This window comes from Canis lupus, chromosome 12 (assembly GCF_011100685.1).
Source record: "Canis lupus familiaris isolate Mischka breed German Shepherd chromosome 12, alternate assembly UU_Cfam_GSD_1.0, whole genome shotgun sequence".
NCBI lineage: Eukaryota > Metazoa > Chordata > Mammalia > Carnivora > Canidae > Canis > Canis lupus.
The window spans coordinates 62,584,314-62,604,486 of NC_049233.1; the positions used below are offsets into that span (position 1 = coordinate 62,584,314).

The 20,173-nt window shown below is 35.8% G+C and overlaps 1 protein-coding gene across 5 annotated transcripts in view; it reads right to left on the reverse strand.

Moving 5' to 3' along the window:
* HACE1 (HECT domain and ankyrin repeat containing E3 ubiquitin protein ligase 1) overlaps positions 1-20,173 on the reverse strand; it is a 107,890-nt gene that overhangs the window by 28,453 nt on the left and 59,264 nt on the right. For all 5 annotated transcript variants that reach the window (XM_038554813.1, XM_038554816.1, XM_038554814.1 and 2 more), the window contains 6 exons: positions 18,110-18,444; positions 17,606-17,674; positions 17,275-17,362; positions 2,424-2,535; positions 2,237-2,334; positions 1,944-2,031 (listed from right to left, as the gene is read on the reverse strand). In XM_038554813.1, the coding sequence (XP_038410741.1) occupies positions 1,944-2,031; positions 2,237-2,334; positions 2,424-2,535; positions 17,275-17,362; positions 17,606-17,674; positions 18,110-18,444 (790 nt within the window). The remainder of the gene's footprint in view (positions 1-1,943; positions 2,032-2,236; positions 2,335-2,423; positions 2,536-17,274; positions 17,363-17,605; positions 17,675-18,109; positions 18,445-20,173) is intronic.

Genomic DNA, 20,173 nt, shown 5'->3' on the forward strand with positions numbered 1-20,173 from the left:
ATGAATACTGTGACCCCAAAGAGAAGACTTACATGGCTTACAAAAAAGGACAAATCACAACCTTTATGATCTCTATGCTTCAATAAATGCTCTGCTAATACAGTCATAGTAAGAGAAATTACCTTGACTGAAGATTCCACACCAAATCTGTTTTTTTTTTTCAGGTATGAAACTAAACAGACAGACTCAGAATAAGGGACTATAAAGAAATGAAATAAATCTAAAATATAATGCTCTAATGCTAAATCTTTTTTCAAAGATCAGGCCTAACTAAATGCAGCACCTCCTCAAACTTGTCATAAAAACAACCAAGACACCAAATTCACCTCAGCGCAAATAATCAGAAGTTACAGAATTAAAGCAGATAGTCACATATTCCTCAATACCTTCAAACAGACCATGTGTGTCTGAGGAGCCCAGCACACAGGTGAATACCTGTTCCCTACTATCACTGCAGCCCACCACCACCTTACCACTCCTAAAGTCATCTTTCTTAGTGGAGTTTTGCCTGCTGGTTTGGTTAGAGACGAGAAGGTACAATTAATGATGCATTCTCTCCATATATATATATATATATATAAACAACAAAACAACTTAAACATTACGAAAGAAATGATTTTCAGGAAATAAAAGCAACTGTGTAAAGCATTTAAAACTGAAATCCCAAATCAATCAATCAATCAATCAATCTGAAATCCCTTCTTCACTTGTATGTCTTTCTCAAGTTAGAGAATTGTCAAGTATTCCTCATATAGATGAGGTGGTAACCACTTCCATTTAGCCTACAATATCAAATTAGAATTATGCAAGTCAGAAGCACTATTTCAATAAACAGTTAATCTGTATTATAAAATAAGAAGAGCTTTTTTTAATTGGCCAGGTTTCAATCTTTTAAAAGGACTGAAAACTAAGTTACTATACATAAGTAGATTATAAGTTAAAATTTAATACCATGATTTCTAGACTTTGTTTTTTATGACCAATTAAATTTTAAGATTTGGCAATAGGAGAAGGACAAACATTATATGGTTTCATTCATTCGGAGAATATAAAAAATAGTGAAAGGGATTAAAAGGGGAAGGAGAGAAAATGAGTGGGAAGTATCAGAGAGGGTGACAGGATATGAGAGACTCCTAACTCTGGGAAACGAACAAGGGGTGGTGGAAAGGGAGGTGAGCAGGGGGACGGGGTGACTGGGTGACGGACACTGACGGGGTGGAGGGGCACTTGACAGGATGAGCACTGGGTGTTATATGTTGGCGAATTGAACTCCAAAAAAATATATATACAAAAAAAATTTTAAGACTTGGAAACTCAAATAGGGTTAGCAAATTTGAATTTTTCCAAATTAATATTTAAGTCCATCTACTAGCACTATTTCAGAAAAGGAGATTTTAACTCAAAAAAGTAGTTTAAGGACAATCCTTAAATTGGATAATTTAGTTTTACTTTATAAAGAACTGATGAAAGCTTCCTTGGAGCCAGAACTGGTCCTTGAGATAAATATTTGAGAACCAACTATTTAAGAGAACAGAATGCTAGACTGAGGAGCCCCTGGGGTGGCTCAGTCAGTAAAATGTCTGCCTTCGGTAGGTCATGATGATACCAGGGTTCTGGGATTGAGCCCCGTATCAAACTCCTGCTGAGCAGGGAGTCCGCTTCACCCTCTCCCTCTACATCTGTGTTCTCACTCTCTCAAATAATAAATAAAATATTTTTTTAAAAAAAGAATGCTAGACTGAATCAGGTTCCACTCATGATCCTACTGCTCATTAACTATGTTAATGTAGATAAAAACTCTGAATTTCAATGTTCTTTTCTATGATATGGGAATACTCCACACCTAGCTCATAGAATTACTATGGGAATCAAAGGATAAAGTGCACTGAAGTAGTTTGAGAATGAGAAGCCACAGAAAAAGTCATGTAGACTGTACAACTTACCATCAGCTGACTGGGTGAACAATGCATAATCAGGATTCACTATCTCATTAGACAGAATATCAAACCACTCACGCACAACACCTTGGCCCTGAGTTCAAGAAAACAAAATTAAGTATCAACAAAATATATTATGGGGAAATCTTTTTCTGAATAATAAATTAAAATCATTTCTAATTTCTTCCCTTTTCAATTATGTACTAAACTTTATTCAAGTGCGCGTTTCAATCTTTTATATATAAAATATTTTATATCTTTTATATCTTTTATATAACAGCACTTATTTTTATACCTACCATGCCTTCTTCTCCATGGAACCGTACAGCAATTCCTTGCTTTAGCTTTGCACAGTTTGCTTTTGACACAACTTCACAGCTACTCCTAAAAATAGAATCTAAATATGTAGCATTGGTTAATTTTATATATTAGAACTTCAAAGAACTAATATTTTGTGCCTCACACACATCAGTTTATTAAACATACCTCTGTGAACAAGCAGGATATCATTTTCATTCACTGGCCTGTGCACCATGTCAGAATCTGGTTGTCCTGAGTGCAAATGTTCATAGAACCACTCACAGCGATCTTTAAATGGCTACCCCAACAAATGACAGTAAAATATGTTAGCAATATTTCAGTTACTATCAGATTATGTAATGAGCCTACTAATGCCCTTTCTACAAATAATCATTCTTAGACCTTTATTTGTAATAAATAGTTCTAGATAATGTTCTGACATTTCAAAACCTATTCACAAAAAGGCAAATCTTAGCTGAAATACTTTGATCACAAAGAGTATTTTTTAAATAACCAACATTTTTAATAGAAAAGACTTGATAAATTGGGTTATATCTAAAAACTTAATATCAGATATGTAATTGATGGCATTACTCCCAATTTCCTTTAAGCCCAACAATGCTTTTAGGAATGAATTTCCAAATCCAGAAAAATTACATTGCATGTTACACTTAATTCTTCATGAAAATAATCTTCTACCTTTATTCTTTTTTTTTTTTTTTGATAGAGAAAGAGTGCGTGCTCAGCCTGGGGGAGGGGTAGAGGGAGGAGAGGAAATCTCAAGCAGAATCTGCACTGAGCCTGGAGCCCGACACAGGCTTTGGTCCCAGGGCTGTGAGATCATGACCTGAGCTGAAATCAACAGTCAGATGCTTAATCGACTCAGCCACCCTGGTGCCCCTATCTAACTTTACTCTTATTTCTATTCTTTGAATATGGACTGTAAACCTTGACTATTGGGATATTTTTTCTTATTTAACATAGGTGCCTGACCTTGATTGCCAAGGCAACCACTTCAAAGAGGCATCTACTCCAAAGATGGCTATCTCAAATAAATAGAACGCCAGCCACATAACTTGATAAAGAACCAGGCCATTTTCCCACATGGAGGCTCCTCTGTTTTAGAAATCTTGGTTGATTTCTATAACTAACCATTTGGCCCACCTGTTTTTCCCCTTCCCGTGCTTGAAATTCCCACCTGTATGTTTTAGATTCAATAGTGAGTCTGTGAAACCCTAGGCGCCCACCTCAACCACAGTAAAAGCAGAACCTCAGGCCCATGTGTGTTATCATGCTTGCACATATGCACACACTCTCCCATTCCCCCAACTCCACCATGTGTGCTGTGTAATATCCAGATCCCATAAGTAATAAACCTTTATATATTTTTTTTCAGTTTCCTGATGGTTAATGTTAAAGGGCATTTTGCAACCATAATAAGAACCACAAGGGCTGGTCTAGGCACAAGCTGAGGCTTGTTATCGACAGGCTGAGACCAATATACAACCATTGGCATAGTTCGCAGGACTGCGTGATTGCCCTTAAAATTAACCAACAGGACTGTTTTTACCTACAATTTGCCTATTAATTGCCAAACTCATCATCTGAGAAAGAAGCAGCTTTAGCTGGGGTCTGTTGTGCTGCTAGGTGCTTTCACACATCGCCTGTGTTGTGTGTTGCCTGAAGTATCCAACCTAAAAGGTCACAGCTGCCGTAATAATGCAAGAATATCCCCAGAGCAGCATGATTAAAGCCATATGGTCTAATGAGATGATCAGACTACTAATTATAAAGGTCTTAATTGACAATATGTATAAGGGTCCTCCAAAGCCAAGGATATTGAGGGAGGGTGGATTAGACTGCAAGGCTACTGTCACTGCCCAAGGAAGGTTCTGGGCCAAAGGTAGATAGAAATGATTCCCTTAGCTAAGGAGGAAGTGGAGATTTCCACTTGCAACCACTGAGTCAAATGGGTTGTGCCCAAATAGATGTCCTAACTCAGAAGAGAGAAACAGCCTTGCAAATGGAAGCCAATAGCACCACAGGGGTAACATACAACAGAGGCCTACAGCCTCTGTGCCACCACTTCACTCACCACCATTGCTACTTGTCCCCTGACCCAATAGGATACTATGGATTCAATCCCAAGTGTGGTACTGCTAAAAAATTAATGGACAAATATAAATGTCCTAAAGAATCAAAGAACCCTGAGGAGGCACACCAGCTCCTTGATAAATACAAAACCCCGTGGACGCTTCCTAGGTATTACTCAATTATGCACACCAAAATGCCAAGACTCTGGTTTATGCTCCAGAGGCCTACAGACTTTTCCCAAAGACCCTGTGCATATCATGCTACCGAAGGCAGACTCCAACTCCGAAGAGGTTTCTTGAGACACCCTGAAAAGGAAAGTGCCACCTACAAAGAGCACCTACCTGACAGTGATGTCATCCAAAATTTCCTGGTTAACTAGTTTTCCAGTAAGATTAAGGTAACAGGATAAAAACAAGAAGTAGAAATTGAGATCAAAAGCTATATCTTAACTGATATAAATTCAAACCTTTCTTAAATATTTTATGCAGCATGAAAGAGAAAGGAGAACTAATTGATTATTGCAGGTTTTCCTGTTTGTTTGGAACAGGCTCTGAACTGTTGTTACTCGCAGCGGCTAAAATGCACCAACTGGGTGGTATCTCTGAAGACTCTAAAACCCATAGCTTTCTTTAAGATCCATCTGGGCTATAATGCTCATTCCTTCTGAGAGAGTACAGATTCTGAGCCCTCTCAGCTTTCTGCTGAACAGGGCATAACTATAAACATGTTTCATGAGGTTTCCCTGCTATCAAGGGAAGAGCAGACAGGGTAGGGTTATCAAGGCCTCTCTTGAAAAAGAAGAGGGAAATAGGAAGACAAAGGCCCCTAGAGCCATTGATGTTCATATTCTAGCCCTCCCTCTTCTCACTTGGACATGTGCTGTCTGGCACTGTACCCATCCTTCCATCACAGTGATCACTGCTAAGGCTTCCAGAAGCGGCCCATCTCCTACTACACAAAATTCCCATGGTCCAACTGGTTCATCATTTCTATGACCACAGTGATCCAGATGACCCCTTCTTCATTTCCAACCCGAAGAAACCCCATTTGACCTTGAGTCTAGAGGATTATTTCACAAGGCACTCCCCCTAAATACAGGGTTGCACTACTACATTTTATTTTGACATCAGAAACCATCAAAAAAGCATTAGAACTCCTAGAAGAAAACTTATATTCTTTCTCTATCCCTTGAAGATGTAAATACAATGACTTTGAAAAGTAAACACCCTAGGAGGTAACTAAAACTCTGCCCAGAGTTGCCAGAGACTGAAGGGAAAAAAGAGGGGAAAGCCTTTTAAAATACAAAATGCTATAAAAGCTCTTTTGCCCAAACTCTAGTCCCAGCCTCCTTAAGATTATTTGTTAAGGATAAATACAAACCTTAAAAGTCTCCACAAATACTAGTACAAAGCTTTAGCCACTGGAGCAGGCAACCTTAACTTATTCTGTCTGCCAATTTGGATTCAGCTGTTATTTATACGACAGTGAGTTTTATACTGTTGTACCTGATTCATGACTAGAATGCTGGAATTGATGCTGCAGGTCTCTGCGTCTGCCTGTATGTTTATGTGTATCTATGCATATGTTATATGTATATGATTTTTTTCTTCTCTCAACTTCTAGATGGTACTGCCAAAATTAATTTGCAAAAGAACTCTATTTAATTAGCTTAAAAATAAGCACTTATGAATTAAGTCTTCCTAAAACTCTGTAATACTGAAACTAACCCAAATATTTCAAGTTCACATGATCTGGGATAATCTTTGGGAAGTAAAAGCTAGTTTAAATTTGGTTTAATTATGGGATGCCTGGGTGGCTCAGTGGTTGAGCGTCTGCCTTTGGCCCAGGGCGTGATCCTGGAGTCCCCAGGATCGAGTCCCACATTGGGCTCCCTGCATGGAGCCTGCTTCTCCCTCTGCCTGTATCTCTGCCTCTCTCTGTGTGTGTCTCTCATGAATAAATAAATAAAATCTAAAAAAAAAAAAAAAAATGTGGCTTAATTTTTTAAAAAGTATGTCTTCAGATATACACATATTTAATAAAATGCAGATTATATATTAACCTATATATAATATATAATTAACATAATTATATCATGCACATATATGTACTGTATGTTAAACATAGAGATCATATAAATATAATGGGAAATATGTTAAATAAAATGCAGATAAAAATGTATTGTACCTGGATTTACTAGTCAAATAAATTCATGTTATCTCTATTACAAAATCTGTCAGCAAGTAAAGTAGCTGGGCATGATGCTACCTAATGAAGATTTTCATGGACAGTCTAAACATAATTGGTGTGATCAAGTAATTTAGATAAATGTTAAATGGTATAAGAGTTTCTAGATGAACTTTTCAGCAATAATTATGTGTTATGTCCAGCTAAAACTAGTTTCTAAAATTTTTGTTAACTTTCACCCCTAGAATTTTGCTGAATAAGGGAATTCATTGAATGTCTAAATCATTTCCAAATAAAATACTGAAACATTCATTGCAAAACAAGTCGAAGTTTACCTACTTTTGACCTCTTATCACAGAGGAAACTGAAGATATTTGGGTCTGTTAGTAAGCATGTCTTGTGACACTGAAAAGTTGTACCATGGGGAAATATATATTGATAGAAATTATGAAATATAAACACATAAATTTGCCAACCTAAAGAATGCTGGTATAACAATTCACAAATTTTGCTTTTTACTTTTTATCAGAAATTAAGGTTTCTGAGGGCTAAGAGTTCTAATTAATCTATGTAATTACAACTACTAGAAATAATATGGGAAACATCTCTCTGCATGCAAGGAAGGTAGGACATATCTTTAGTTATGAGAAGGTATGAGGTATGAAGATGTATATTTATTAAGGGAAAAGAAAGGAAATTTGTCTGAAGTAAAACTGGTTATTTCAGAATGGCAAAGAGGAAAATAAAGGATAAAATGGTACAGAAAGTAGAGAAGAAAGAATGAATTTTACCTTGTGGTTGACTTGACTAAAATCGAATTGTTGTTTACAAGGGTTTGTTTGTTTTTATAAGCTTTAATATCAATACTATGCTTATATAATTTTCTTTCATGTGTTAAAAGGACAAAGTTTTCTTGGGAGTACTGGTCAGTTCTTGATAACAGATTATGAAAGCTTTTGCCTTACCTTTTAAGTAATCTAGCTAGAAAGCAAAGATTCTGTGTTTTATCAAAATAATTAACCTGTACTTCATGCTGTTTTGATCAGGTCTTTGATTACTTAAGCAAACAGCATCTTCTCAATATTAAAGTAGTTGAATTTTGCTCCAAACTATGTAATCTTCTGTATATACCTTTAAAAATCTTTTGTCATTTTGGGTAAGTAGATAATTATTGTTTCATAATTATCTGTGATCCTATTTAGTCAAATGTCCAAAACCTTTTGATGTTTTTGACTAAATTCCCAAAATCAAATTCTAACTAATGTATTTCTGACCTGGAAATAACTCTGGAATTTTCTACAGAACCCCTGGAACATCTCAAAAGATCTGCTCACTCTCTTTATAAAAAGATAAACAGTGAATTTAGCTTATTTGGTATGATAACTACATAAGAAGCACTGTCAAATAAGAAATAATGCTGAACCTTCCTTTTGGATATCCTTGTATGAATGGATATATGCTATCAATATAAGTATTCAAGAAATTCTACTGAATTCCTAAAAATCTGATACAAAATGTTTTCAGCCATCACTCCAGTTATCATCTTACAATGTGTGTCACAGAAATAGCCAAATTTCCTTATTAGTTGTGTTATAATTAACTCTCATCAGATCTTTAAACATGGGCATTTTCAAGTGTTTTATCTTTATCATATTTAAGTCTTTTAGTTTTTTTATCCTTTACAGACAGTTACTGTTTCACTCTGATGCTTTTGCACAAGTGCTTCTTCATCTTCAAGAAGATTCCTGGAAAGAACACTGACAAACCCAGGTTTCTGATAACTTTCAGATCATATCACTGAACTGGGTAAGAAAGGAAAGAACTCTAAGGAAAAACTAGATTCATAAAACTGCTAACAAAAGATCAAGATGAAGAATCACTGGGACTGAATGAACTGATGAGAATGATTATAATTTTTTATGAGCCTTCTTTGAAACACTGTTGGTTCTTTAATCTTCTGTTTTCCAAACTTAAGGAAACTTTTTCTCTTAAGCTACTTACAGCAATTTGGAAGAATGCCTTTGTGAACAAAGATGAAACAATCACTGTTACCTTCCATCTGATCCTTCCAGAATTTGGAAACTCTCACGGTGAGTATTCTTAAATTTTCACAGTAGCATAGTTATTAACATAATCTGTTCTTGTATCACGACACAACTGGAAACAATGGTTATACTATCAAAGGCTTTGAATGGGGCAGCCCGGGTGGCTCAGCGGTTTAGCACCGACTTCAGTCTAGGGTGTGATCCTGGGGTCCCAGGACTGAGTCCCACGTCAGGTTCCTTGCATGGAGCCTGCTTCTCCCTCTGCCTGTCTCTGCTTCTCTCTCTCTCTGTCTCATGAATAAATAAAATCTTAAAAAAAAAAAAGGCTTTGAACGGAATGTCATATTTGAGAGAGATATGCATATATTCAGATATGACCAAACAGCTTTAAAAAAGTAAGGCTGACTTTATGGAACCAATTAAGCCCCTTGGGAAAATAAGTTTTACCTTACTTATAGGGTTCCCAGCAGCCTTACCAGATGAGTGAGGAAAGTCACTTCCTGGCAGGCCTGGGAACATCAGAATATTTTAAGAACCTCAAAATATGAGGAATTCACCCAAATCTATTGGTATTATAGGTGAAGTCTGACATCAAGTCCTTAGCTTGGCTTCCCAGCCTTGAGTAGCTTTTAAAAATTCAATCTGAGACTCCTTATGAAAAAATCCACCAGAGCTGACTTACTACATGATCAATCGCTATTCATGCTGCACTTTCGTAAATAAGCAGGCCAGGTTTAAAGAGACTGGGCTTTCTTAACAAACCCTTTAGCCTTATTTTCCTCATCTCTGATAGAAATGAGGGTGACTACAGAGAGTAAAAATTATGTTTCAGTAATACACCTTTGTGAATATCAGATTTTAGTGCTTTTAATTGTCCTTGAGGTTTTGTTTTTCACCTGTAAACTGAACCAGATCATGAACTCTTCTAGTATCTTCCAGTATTTGGCTACAACTCTCCAAACTGACACTTCCTATTTTTCTCCCACCCTTCTGACTTGGAATCACAGAGAAATTAAAATTGTCTTTTTCCCAAAGCCATGAGACCTAGAATGGAATAACCTGATATAAAATTCAGAAAAATCATTACAATACTTCATATATAGACAATACTTGCACGTGTTGCTGTGTGGGCAATAGTGAGTTTATCTCAACACTTGATGGCATCATCAGAAAATCCAAACTGCAAAGATGCTTTGAGCCTAACATCTAGAAATCCTGCCTCCAGGATTCAGATTTGGTTTATAATTTGCTCCAACCATTAGCCTTTATTTTTCCTTTGTTTCCATAAAAATGCCTTTTATTAAATACCTGATTTCTTATAAATACAAGCCTAATTTTGGGAATCCACTTGCATGACCATCTCCTGAAATGAGATACAACTTTTTAATTAACTGATCTATTGTCATGGCTGGACCTTTCCAGTTTGAGACAATGGCTACAGACTGGATTTCAGACTACTGCCTGCATAATTATTAAGTTTTGCAATTATAATTATATTTAGATGTGTATGTTGTGGGTTACAAAATGCCCTGCAACAGACTTTGGCATATCAGTTACCCAGGCACTTAAGGTCCTCACTATTGAGTCCAATGCCTCATAGTCTGTAAACACTGACAGTTGTTTGGGTTTATTTCCTTTTCATAATGCAAGTGACTGACTTAAACTTTGATTGCTGTGGCAGCCGCTCCAAAGATGGGCTATCATGAGGAGGGGGTGCCAGCTACAAAACTAGATTAAGAGTGCCAGACTACCTCAACATACTGAGGTTCCTTTGTTTTATAGATCTAGGTTAATTTTAGTCATTAACCATTTGGGGAATTTGTTTTTTCTCTTCCCATGCTTTAAATTCCTGCTCTTATGTTTTAAATTCACCAATAAAGAGTGAGCCCTCAAAACCCTAGCTCCTAACTCAACCCCAGGCTCAAGAGTGCTCTTTCTCTCTACCTGTGACCTCACAGCATGGCCCTAGGTATGCTGAGTAATTCCAGGTTCTGTAAGTAATAAACCTTTATATTTTCAAAGTCTTCATGGTTATTGTTGAAGGGTATCACTCAGAACCACAAGGGCAGATGTAGCCATGACACCGGTTACTGGTAAGATGAGACTGACACACAACAGAAGACATACAGCAACTAGAAAAGAACTATTACCCTTTTTCTTCCCTTCCTCCACCCTAAAAACTGAATAATAAGATCTCTTGCAGTAAAGAAGTCTCTACATTTATGTCAGATAAGCAAACTTGCAAGTGACTTGTAGTTTTTATGATTAATCAGGAAGTATTACATACCTAATGCAGGTAACATAACAGCTTTAAAAATCTCAACTTCATTGTGAAAAATTATTTAATACACCTTAACTTCTTAATAGAGTTAAAGAGATAAGGCCAACATAGGACAAACAATATGTATATAATATCACGTTCTAAATGGTGAAGTACAGACTTCCACTATCATGGTATAGTGCACTAAGAATGTAGAGACTATGCAGATGAGGAAAGTACAAAACTTTCATGAAGTCACAGTTTGAGCCAGGACATAAAGCTGGGTAAGATGTGCTCAAGCAGGGAGAAGAGACACACCAGGCTAAGGGAGTCCAAAAAAAAAAAAAAAACAAAAACAAAAAAGGCACACACACACACACACACACACACACACACACACAAAGGCACAGAAAGAACAACTGTACGTCTCCCTAGAAGATGCAGTTAAGGTAATTGCCATAACCAGAGTCCTATCCCTACACATAATGAAGGAAATAAGTTTGTATAAGTACACTTAAGGACATAATTATGGATCCTTAGAATCAAGTGAAGAATACAGGGACCATTGTGGGTATTTGGTCAGAGGGATATAACATGATAAATGTGGTCATTAAAATGAGAGTAGAAGCAATGTTAAAGGGAGACCATCTAAGTGGCAGTTTATTAAGTATTGGGTGATAAGGAGTTGGTCATAAGATGAAAGAGAAACAAAAAGGAAATCTGAAAGACATTACTCCTTTGAATAAAGATGAAAAGAGATGATCTCTAGGGATAGAACTTAATGATAAAAACAGCTTAAACGGGGAATACTCTCCCCTCACAATCTACCCCCATAGTCCTAGGGGCAGAGGTGGTAGGATAATTAATGAGGTTTTATATAACCTGAATCTCGGGTTATTTGGGATGCAACTTAGTACTTACTAAGAGCTTGGAAATTAGCACTGGAAAGTGCCATAGCTGAAGCACTGGAAATAGAGTCATGAACAGATCTGGATTTGGACACAAAGTAAGGTTCTTTGTTCAAGAGATTAAAGATACAGAGAACAAACACCTAGAACAGAGTTTACGATCACAGGTTAGGACTGAGAATCTGCTTACTGAATGATACACATAGCTAGAAAAGCCAAAGGAGGACCAGGGTGGTGCAATAACACAAGGCCAAGAGTTTTAAAACTAAGTATCATCAATATCCAAGACCACAAAGGGTATCTTTGAGGCAGTTTGTAGAACACTAGTAAATTTCTTCATGTGAGCTAAATTATATACTAGTTTTGGTTCAAAAGGCTTAAACATTACTTTATTAAGTCTTAATAAAAATACTATTATGAAGGTAACTGGTGAGAGATTAACTTCTGCCCTTTAATACCTGCCTATTCAGTAAAAAAGAGTAAATGCTCTCTTTTTAAAAGTTAAATGTATTGGGGAATCTGGCTGGCTCATTCAGAGAAGCATGTACTCTTGATCTCTGGGTCATGAGTTCCAGCCCCATTTGGGGTGTAGAGATTACCAAAATAAACTAAATAAATAAATAAATAAATAAGACTTAACTGTACAATTTTGTCCATAATTCTAATAGTACTGAAAAAGTACTGCTGTTATCATATAATTACTGGGCATATAAATTTTAATAAACAAACTAGAATATAAAGTGCTTGCAGTTTTAATGATTATTTCTAAAACTCTGGTAAAAGAGGAGAGAAAAAAACATTACACAGAGGTGATACATTCAAGTGAGGGCTCTGAAGTTTGATAAATATGGTTTGGAATCCTGGTTCTGTCACTACTGGGTTTGTGATCTTAGGGGAATTACTAAATCTCTCAGAACTTCAGTTTTCCCACCTATAAAATAGGGAAACTCAAGGACTGTGAGGATTAAATGAAATAATGCAAATACAGAATATAACAATAATTGCAATAATTAGTTAACTAATAATTCTTAAAGCACCTGTTTAACCAGGTACCGTTTTAAGCACTTTACACATATTTTTACACATAATCCTCCCAACACTGAGAAAAAGGGATTCATATCATCCCCAGGTCACAGAAGAGAAAAATGTAGCACCAAGAGGTTAAGGAACATGTGGAAATACTCAATATCCAGAATGTTCAAAAAGTAAGTATTGTTCTCATCACTCAGAACAGTGTTAAAATTATTTAACATGATGGAAGATGACAGAAAACTTATTCACCATTATAAGATAATAAACTATAACCTTTATCTATAACAAGTGAACCAAGAAATAAAAGCAAATGGTATTTTTTAAAGTAATTCTAATGAAACATTAAAAAGTACAAAATGTGGGACACCTGGGTGGCTCAGTGGTTGAGCGCCTGCCTTCGGCCCAGGGCATGATCCTGGAGGCCTGGGATCGAGTCCCACATGGAGCCTGCTTCTCTCTCTCTGTCTCTGCCTTTCTCTCTCTCTGTGACTCTCACGAATAAATAAATATTTAGAAAAATAAAAAAATTTTAAAAATAAAAAGTACAAAATGTTACCTTCAAAAGCTAATAAATGATCTGTAAGATCAAAACATCACACACATTTATATACACCTAAAAAGCCAAAGAGCACGTTTCGTATGTAAAGTTTCTGAGTACCTGCATTTCCATAAAATAATTTGTAAAACAAGACTGATCACAGAGGCTCCTCTTTTTTTTTTTTAAGATTTTATTTACTGATTCATAAGAGACACAGAGAGAGACACAGAGACACAGGCATAGGGAGAAGCAGGCTCCCTGCGGGGAGCCCGATGTGGGGACTCGATCCTGGGACTCAGGGACACACCCTGAGCCACAGGCAGATGCTCAACCACTGAGCCACCCAGGTGACCCAACAGAGGCTCCTCTTAAAAGCATTAGTACAGCAATACAAAATGTCTCTCCCTTTAACTACAGGCCACCTAAAAGCCACCAATAGAACAAAAAGTCATTCCCTTACCACAGGTAATTTTGTTCTATTTTTTGGGTTTTGTGAACCACCTCCAAGTTACAGAAAATTCCTAAATATAATAGAGTACAAAGCATTTTTTCCCTGATATGAGTTAGCTGCCAACATGATATCCAATCACCCTTAAATACTTCAGTATGTATTTCTTACAATCAAGACAATTCTCCTACATAACCATCAAAACATAACCATCAAAATCAACAAATTAACCCTGATACATTACTATAACTAATTCTTAGATTCCATTTTAAGTTTTATCTGTTCCCTAATAATGCCCTTCACAGTGTAAATGACTCCTGAATTGGATTCAGTTGTCCTGTCTCTTTCACCCTGGTACAGTTCTTCAGTGTCTTAATTTTCATGACCTTGATTGATACTTTTAAAAACTGCAGGTCAGTTATTTTGGAGAATGTCCCTCCACTGTAGTCAGTCTGATGTTCTTCTCATAATTAAATTCAGGGTGTATATCTTTGGCAGGAATATCAAGGAAGTGATGCCACATTCTCCTCAGTGCATCCTATCAGCTGGCATATTCATATGCCTATTTTGATGACTGCCAAGTTTTTCACTTAAGTTTTTAATCTTTGTAATTCTTAAGCATCCTATTAGTAGATACCCTGAGATTGTAAAAACACCCCACCCCTCATCAAACTTCCCATTTATTAATTTTTTTCAATATAGACTTACAGGTTCTAATTTATTTATAATACTTTGCCATCATTATTTATTTGGATATACAAATTATTCAGCTTTGGCCAGTAGTGTCCATTCAAGCTGGTTCTGTGTCATTCTGACATAATCCTATCACTCTTTGAACAACTTTCTTGCATAAAAAGAGGTTCCAAGCTCATTTTGTACTTCCCTGACCTACCCCTGAAATTAATCATTTGTCCAAAGAGCCCTGGTTAATTCAGAACGGTGTTTCTGGACCAAGAACTGGGTGCCAGGTTTGGTTTACCTATTGATCTACATTAAAAATTTTAAGTTCACACCGATATCTTCAATTCTAATATAACAGCACACGGTGCACTCTATTCTCCTCCATTTTGAAACTCCTTTCTCCAATACTAAGAAACCAAGCTCCCATAATAAATACACTTACTTATCTGATAAACTGCCCCACCCTGTATATAACCCAATTTCCTGTCACTGACATGGACACTTTACTGCATGGATGCCCTCTACCCTACTCAGGCTCTGTCAGTCTACTCTGAGCACCTGTCACCATCCTCTACACTGGACATCAGCATGTGCTGCTCCAACTCACATCTCTATGCTGGGCCCCTCTTCGACACAATCTCCTTACCACACACAAGCTCCAAAACCCCACGCTAGGCTGGCTACCACTATGCATGTGAACCCCTTCCTTACCCTGGCCAGGCAACAAAACCTCCTCTGTGGTGAAAGAGGTGGACAGCTTAATGCAGATGCTTTTGACTAAATTGTCCAGGAAAGGAAGAGGAAAACAGAAGTGAAAAGCAGAGATAATATTAAAAATAACAAACTATCTCTTTCAAAAACTAAAAGCTTGGGATGCCTGGGTGGCTCAGCGGTTAAGCATCTGCCTTTGGCTCAGGGTGGGGATCAAGTCCCACATCGGGCTCCCTGCATGGAGCCTCCTTCTTCTTCTGCCTATGTCTGCCTCTCTCTGTGTGTCTCTCATGAATAACTAAATAAAATCTTAAAAAATAAATAAAAAATAAATTAAAAAACTAGAAGCTTTTTTCACCTATAATCTCATTTGCCCTAGATTAGAGTTACATAGTTTGAATTTAAAAAACAGACTTTTAAAATCTTGTTCTCTCACTTAGTAGTTGAAGGACTTAAACAAGGTACTTAATTTCTTCAGTTAAAGAGTACCTATCTTTGCATGATTGTTATGAAAATAATCTATGTTGGGCACTTGGGTGGCTCAGTTGGTTGGGCATGTTCCTTAGCTCAGGTAATGATCCCAGGGTCTTGGGATCGAGCCCCCGCATTGGGGTCCCAGCACAGCGGGCAGCCTATTTTTCCCTCTCCTCCCGGCTTATGCTCTCTGTCGCTGTCTCTGTCTCTCAAATAAATAATTAAAATCTTTAAAAAAAAAATCCATGTAAAGCAAATATATATCTGGCCTAGAGTTAGCATTTAATAAATGTAAGTTATTATTACTACCTTCTCTTTTACATTATCGTTTTTAACACATGTCACAGGATAGCTATATACACATGTATAATTTTATAAAAAGTAGTTCTTAATTTTCTTTAATTTCTGAAAGGTTCAGTGTCCCTAAAGACATTTAAAAACACCTACAGTATCTATGACTACTAACCAAACCAGAGCCTCCAGTCTATCCTACAATTTTGACAAATTATTTCCTGAAGTTTTGCCAAGCTCATATCATTCTCCTGAAGCAAAGGGCTGCTGAGAGTCTAGAAAACAAAGGTTTGCAATGTGGTAATCAAGGTTTAACAAAGTGTGATCCCAACCTATCTTTCCAGAATTACATCTCATTCCTCACCTACACAAAATTTGTTTCAGCCACTGTAATTTTATACACTTTTCCATTTACAAGCCCTGACCCATATCTTGGCTAGAATGTTCATCTTCCTCATTTACTCCCAGCAAGATTCTGCAATATTTTTCAAAGTCCAGCAGAAAATACACCTCCTCTTCAAAATTTTCCTTTACTACAACAGGCAAAAGCAAGGTCTTCCTCCCTTAAACTTCTAAACAACTAGATAATATTATAATTACTGTTTCATAGGTACATTTATTATCTCCCCTGCTAGAGTGAATTAAGATCTTTCTGGAAAAAAGACATATGCTTTCTATCTCCAAATAACTACCATTTATTGAACATACATACCAATTACATTTATTCTTCACAATAGTTTTGTGAAATTGGTATCATTATCTCTATTTTATAGATGAAGAAACCAAGACTCAAGGATGTTGGAAACGTGCCCCAAATTACACAGCTGGCAAAAACAACCTTTTCCCTAGCATGTTTCATGAAACATGAGATATGAGGAATGAACTTTGCTACTAGGGAACAGGCTCTCAGGTCAAATAAATTTGGAGGATTAAAAAAGTTTAATCACTATTTTAGGCAAAGGGCTTCTCAAAGCCTTTTAACAAGCTGTTGATATGCTTTATAAATCTCCAACAGAAATATTATTATATTTTCCAAATGCATTTGGGGATAAAATCCTTTTCTCAAGGATCATTAATCTTATAGGACAAATATTCCATGAAACCCATTTCAGGAAATGTGGCAATGTATTCTGTTGTCTTTGCACACAGTGGGCACTCAATACACACCTCCTTAAAGATAAAAAAAAAATGCTCCTCATATTAAAGTAAGATACTAATGTAATTCCACATACTAATATACAGAATAAGGCAATTTCACTCTTCTTATAGCAGGAGGTCCAAGTATAACAATTAACATCATTAAACAGCATTCAAATTTAAAAATTTTTCATTAGACAGACTAAAAACAAGATTAAGAGAAATCTCTACCTGTGCTTTTATGATATGCATGAATCTTGACATCAACTCAGGACATTCAAGGAGGAAATGAAAGTGATCAAATATAATTTTGGGATTTCTAAAAGAAAAATATAATTTGTTTGAATGGACAGGAAGAATGAGTTGTTATTAAGTCAAATGCAAATTCAGATATACAGATACTGAAGCAGGAGAAAAATATTAATCCACACTTGTAATACTTTTACTTGTCATGGTGCATTTTTTGAATAGTAATAGAAATAACATTATTTCTGTTGAGATACAAACTATGTAAAGAAATAAAAGTCTACGAGGGCAATGCATAAATCTAAGAAAACCTTACCTATTAACAAAGCATTTTAAAACTTCATCATGTTTGCAGACAAATTCAATGAAACGGGGTGAGGTCATTCTGTGGGTGATAAAAAAAACAATCAGAACACAGAGAAATTGATGATACAGCAAATTTCATAATGATGTACAGAAATGGACTGGCTTCTATACAGAAAAAAAAAGATATGGGTTTGGACTGTCTTTATAAAAATTTGAGAAACTGAGGCATACCCAGTCAATTTATAAAACAGTAACTGTTTAAAAATCTTGAAATTTTAAACATCTTTGCTCTATACACTTTGAATACATAATTAAGCATCCTATACAAAGTAAGGATCTTTAATTAATGACTTATATAATGCTTAAAACTCAAATATTTTTAGATTAGTACAGTATCATAAAACATCAGAACAGAACCTAAAATCAACAAATTATTATCTGTTGTTACTGGTCACAAAAAAATCATAGCTTTTCTTCATCTATCAGAAAAGGAAATAATAAGCAGAAATCTTACCCTGGAGGCATCTGACAAGAACAGCACATGTAAAAAGCTTGAATGACAGCACTTAGCCGGTTAGCTGTCATAGAAATAACATCCTGACAGTCTGCACTGGCTTCCTGTTTCCCTCCAAGAGCATCTGGTTTAGATTCTCCTGTGCCACTGGATAGATTTTCATAGCTCCCAGGTCCTGGAGGTTCAAATGGAGGAATGGAAGTACCATCTTGATCTTGGCCTTTTTGTTTCAGTAAAATAGAAGTGATATCCGTTGAGTCCTTTTTGTTTTTCATCAATTCTGTAGCTATTAAAACTAGCCATTCATCTAATGAGTGCCAAAGCAATTCAAGAGGCTAGGAGAAAAACAGAAGCGTTTTTTAAATATCATTCTTAAACTCCAGGAGAAAAAAACCTCACACAAAAAAATAATATAAAAGAGAAAATTTATTCTAGATATTTCTATTTTCCCAAGTTAATGTGATAACAATGCCTAGAGGAAGTAACAAAAACATAAATGCCACATAAATAACAATTTCTTTGCTTATAGCAAAAATTTATTCCTTGGGATAAAAAGGTAAAACTAAAACCTTAACAAAAAAATGTATAAGCAATCTATCCTCTTTTAAAATTTTTCAAAAACTTAGCTTTAAAAACATATACTACTTCTATATATACTATATACAATCCCCCAACCTTTACTATATTCATGTGTCAACAATTTTCAATTATAAATCTTTTCTCAATTAGAAAAATTAGAATTTCTAAAAAAGCTTAATAAACAGCTTAGTTTTGGGGTGCCTGCCTGGCTCAGTCAGTGCAGCATGCGACTTGATCTCATGGCTGTGAGTTCGGAGCCTCACACTGAGTGTAGAGATTACTAAAAGAAATAATTTTTTTTTAAAAAGTTTACTGTGCTCTTTTTTAACAAGTAATTCACAGAATTTTGAAAATTTTATGGTAAAGTTAAAAGTATGATGTAATATTTATATATACACACACATACATGTTTTCATGCACATATACATAAAATCCATCTCTAATAACTAGTAATTATCAAATACTGACCAGCAAATTCTTAATTCCAAGTAAAGATTAACAGCTTAAAAAAAGAAAAAGAGGGAGAGAGTAAAGTGTTTCTTATTTCTACGCTATTTAAAATATTCCTTTTAAGAATAATGAAATATCTTTTGTAAATTAACAACAAATGAAATTCCTTTTTATATATTATGTGATCACAAAAGCTACAATAGGACCAAGTACTAAAGAAAATGAAATATATACATCATCCCTAATAATTAGTAATTTTTAAAAATTTTATTCAGTTATTCATGAGAGACACAGAGAGAGGCAGAGAGAGAAGCAAGCTCCCTGCGGGGAGTCCAACGTGGGACTCAATCCCAGGACCCCAGGATCACGACCTGAGCCAAAGGCAGACACTCAACCACTGAGCCACTCAGGCGTCCCCCATTAATTTTTAACAAGGAGAAATACTATCAAACAACAAGCTAGCAGTGATCTAGTATTCACCACCATAACTAGTTAGTAATACTGTACGGTTTACTTGAAAGTTGCTATGAGAGTTAAGCTTTAATGTCCTCATCATAACAACAGGAAAATGGTAATAATATGAGAGAAGGATGTGTTAACTGACCTTATACACATGTACCAAATTATCACACTTGTACACCTTAAACTTACACAGTGTTATATAGGTCAGTTATATCTCAATAGAACTTGGGGGAAAAAAAGACCTGTTAGAACATTTTTAACCCCACATAAAAACTTAACAATTATGGGGGCATGGCAAGGATAGCAGTTAAATGCTCCTTTATTCCTACACTACTTTAAACATTCCTATTGAGAATGATGAATTGTCTTTCTGCAAATACAAAAGTTACTCTTCCTTTTTGTTTCTTATAGGATCACAGAATGCTACACATTAGACCATGTGCTTCAGAAAGACCCATGCCTACAATATTTCAACCAAAAGAAATAATGTTACTTTTTAAGATTAAAATATTAAAATCTTACTTTATGGAAATAGATTCTACAACTATATTTGGAAGTTTAGGGAATATTTAA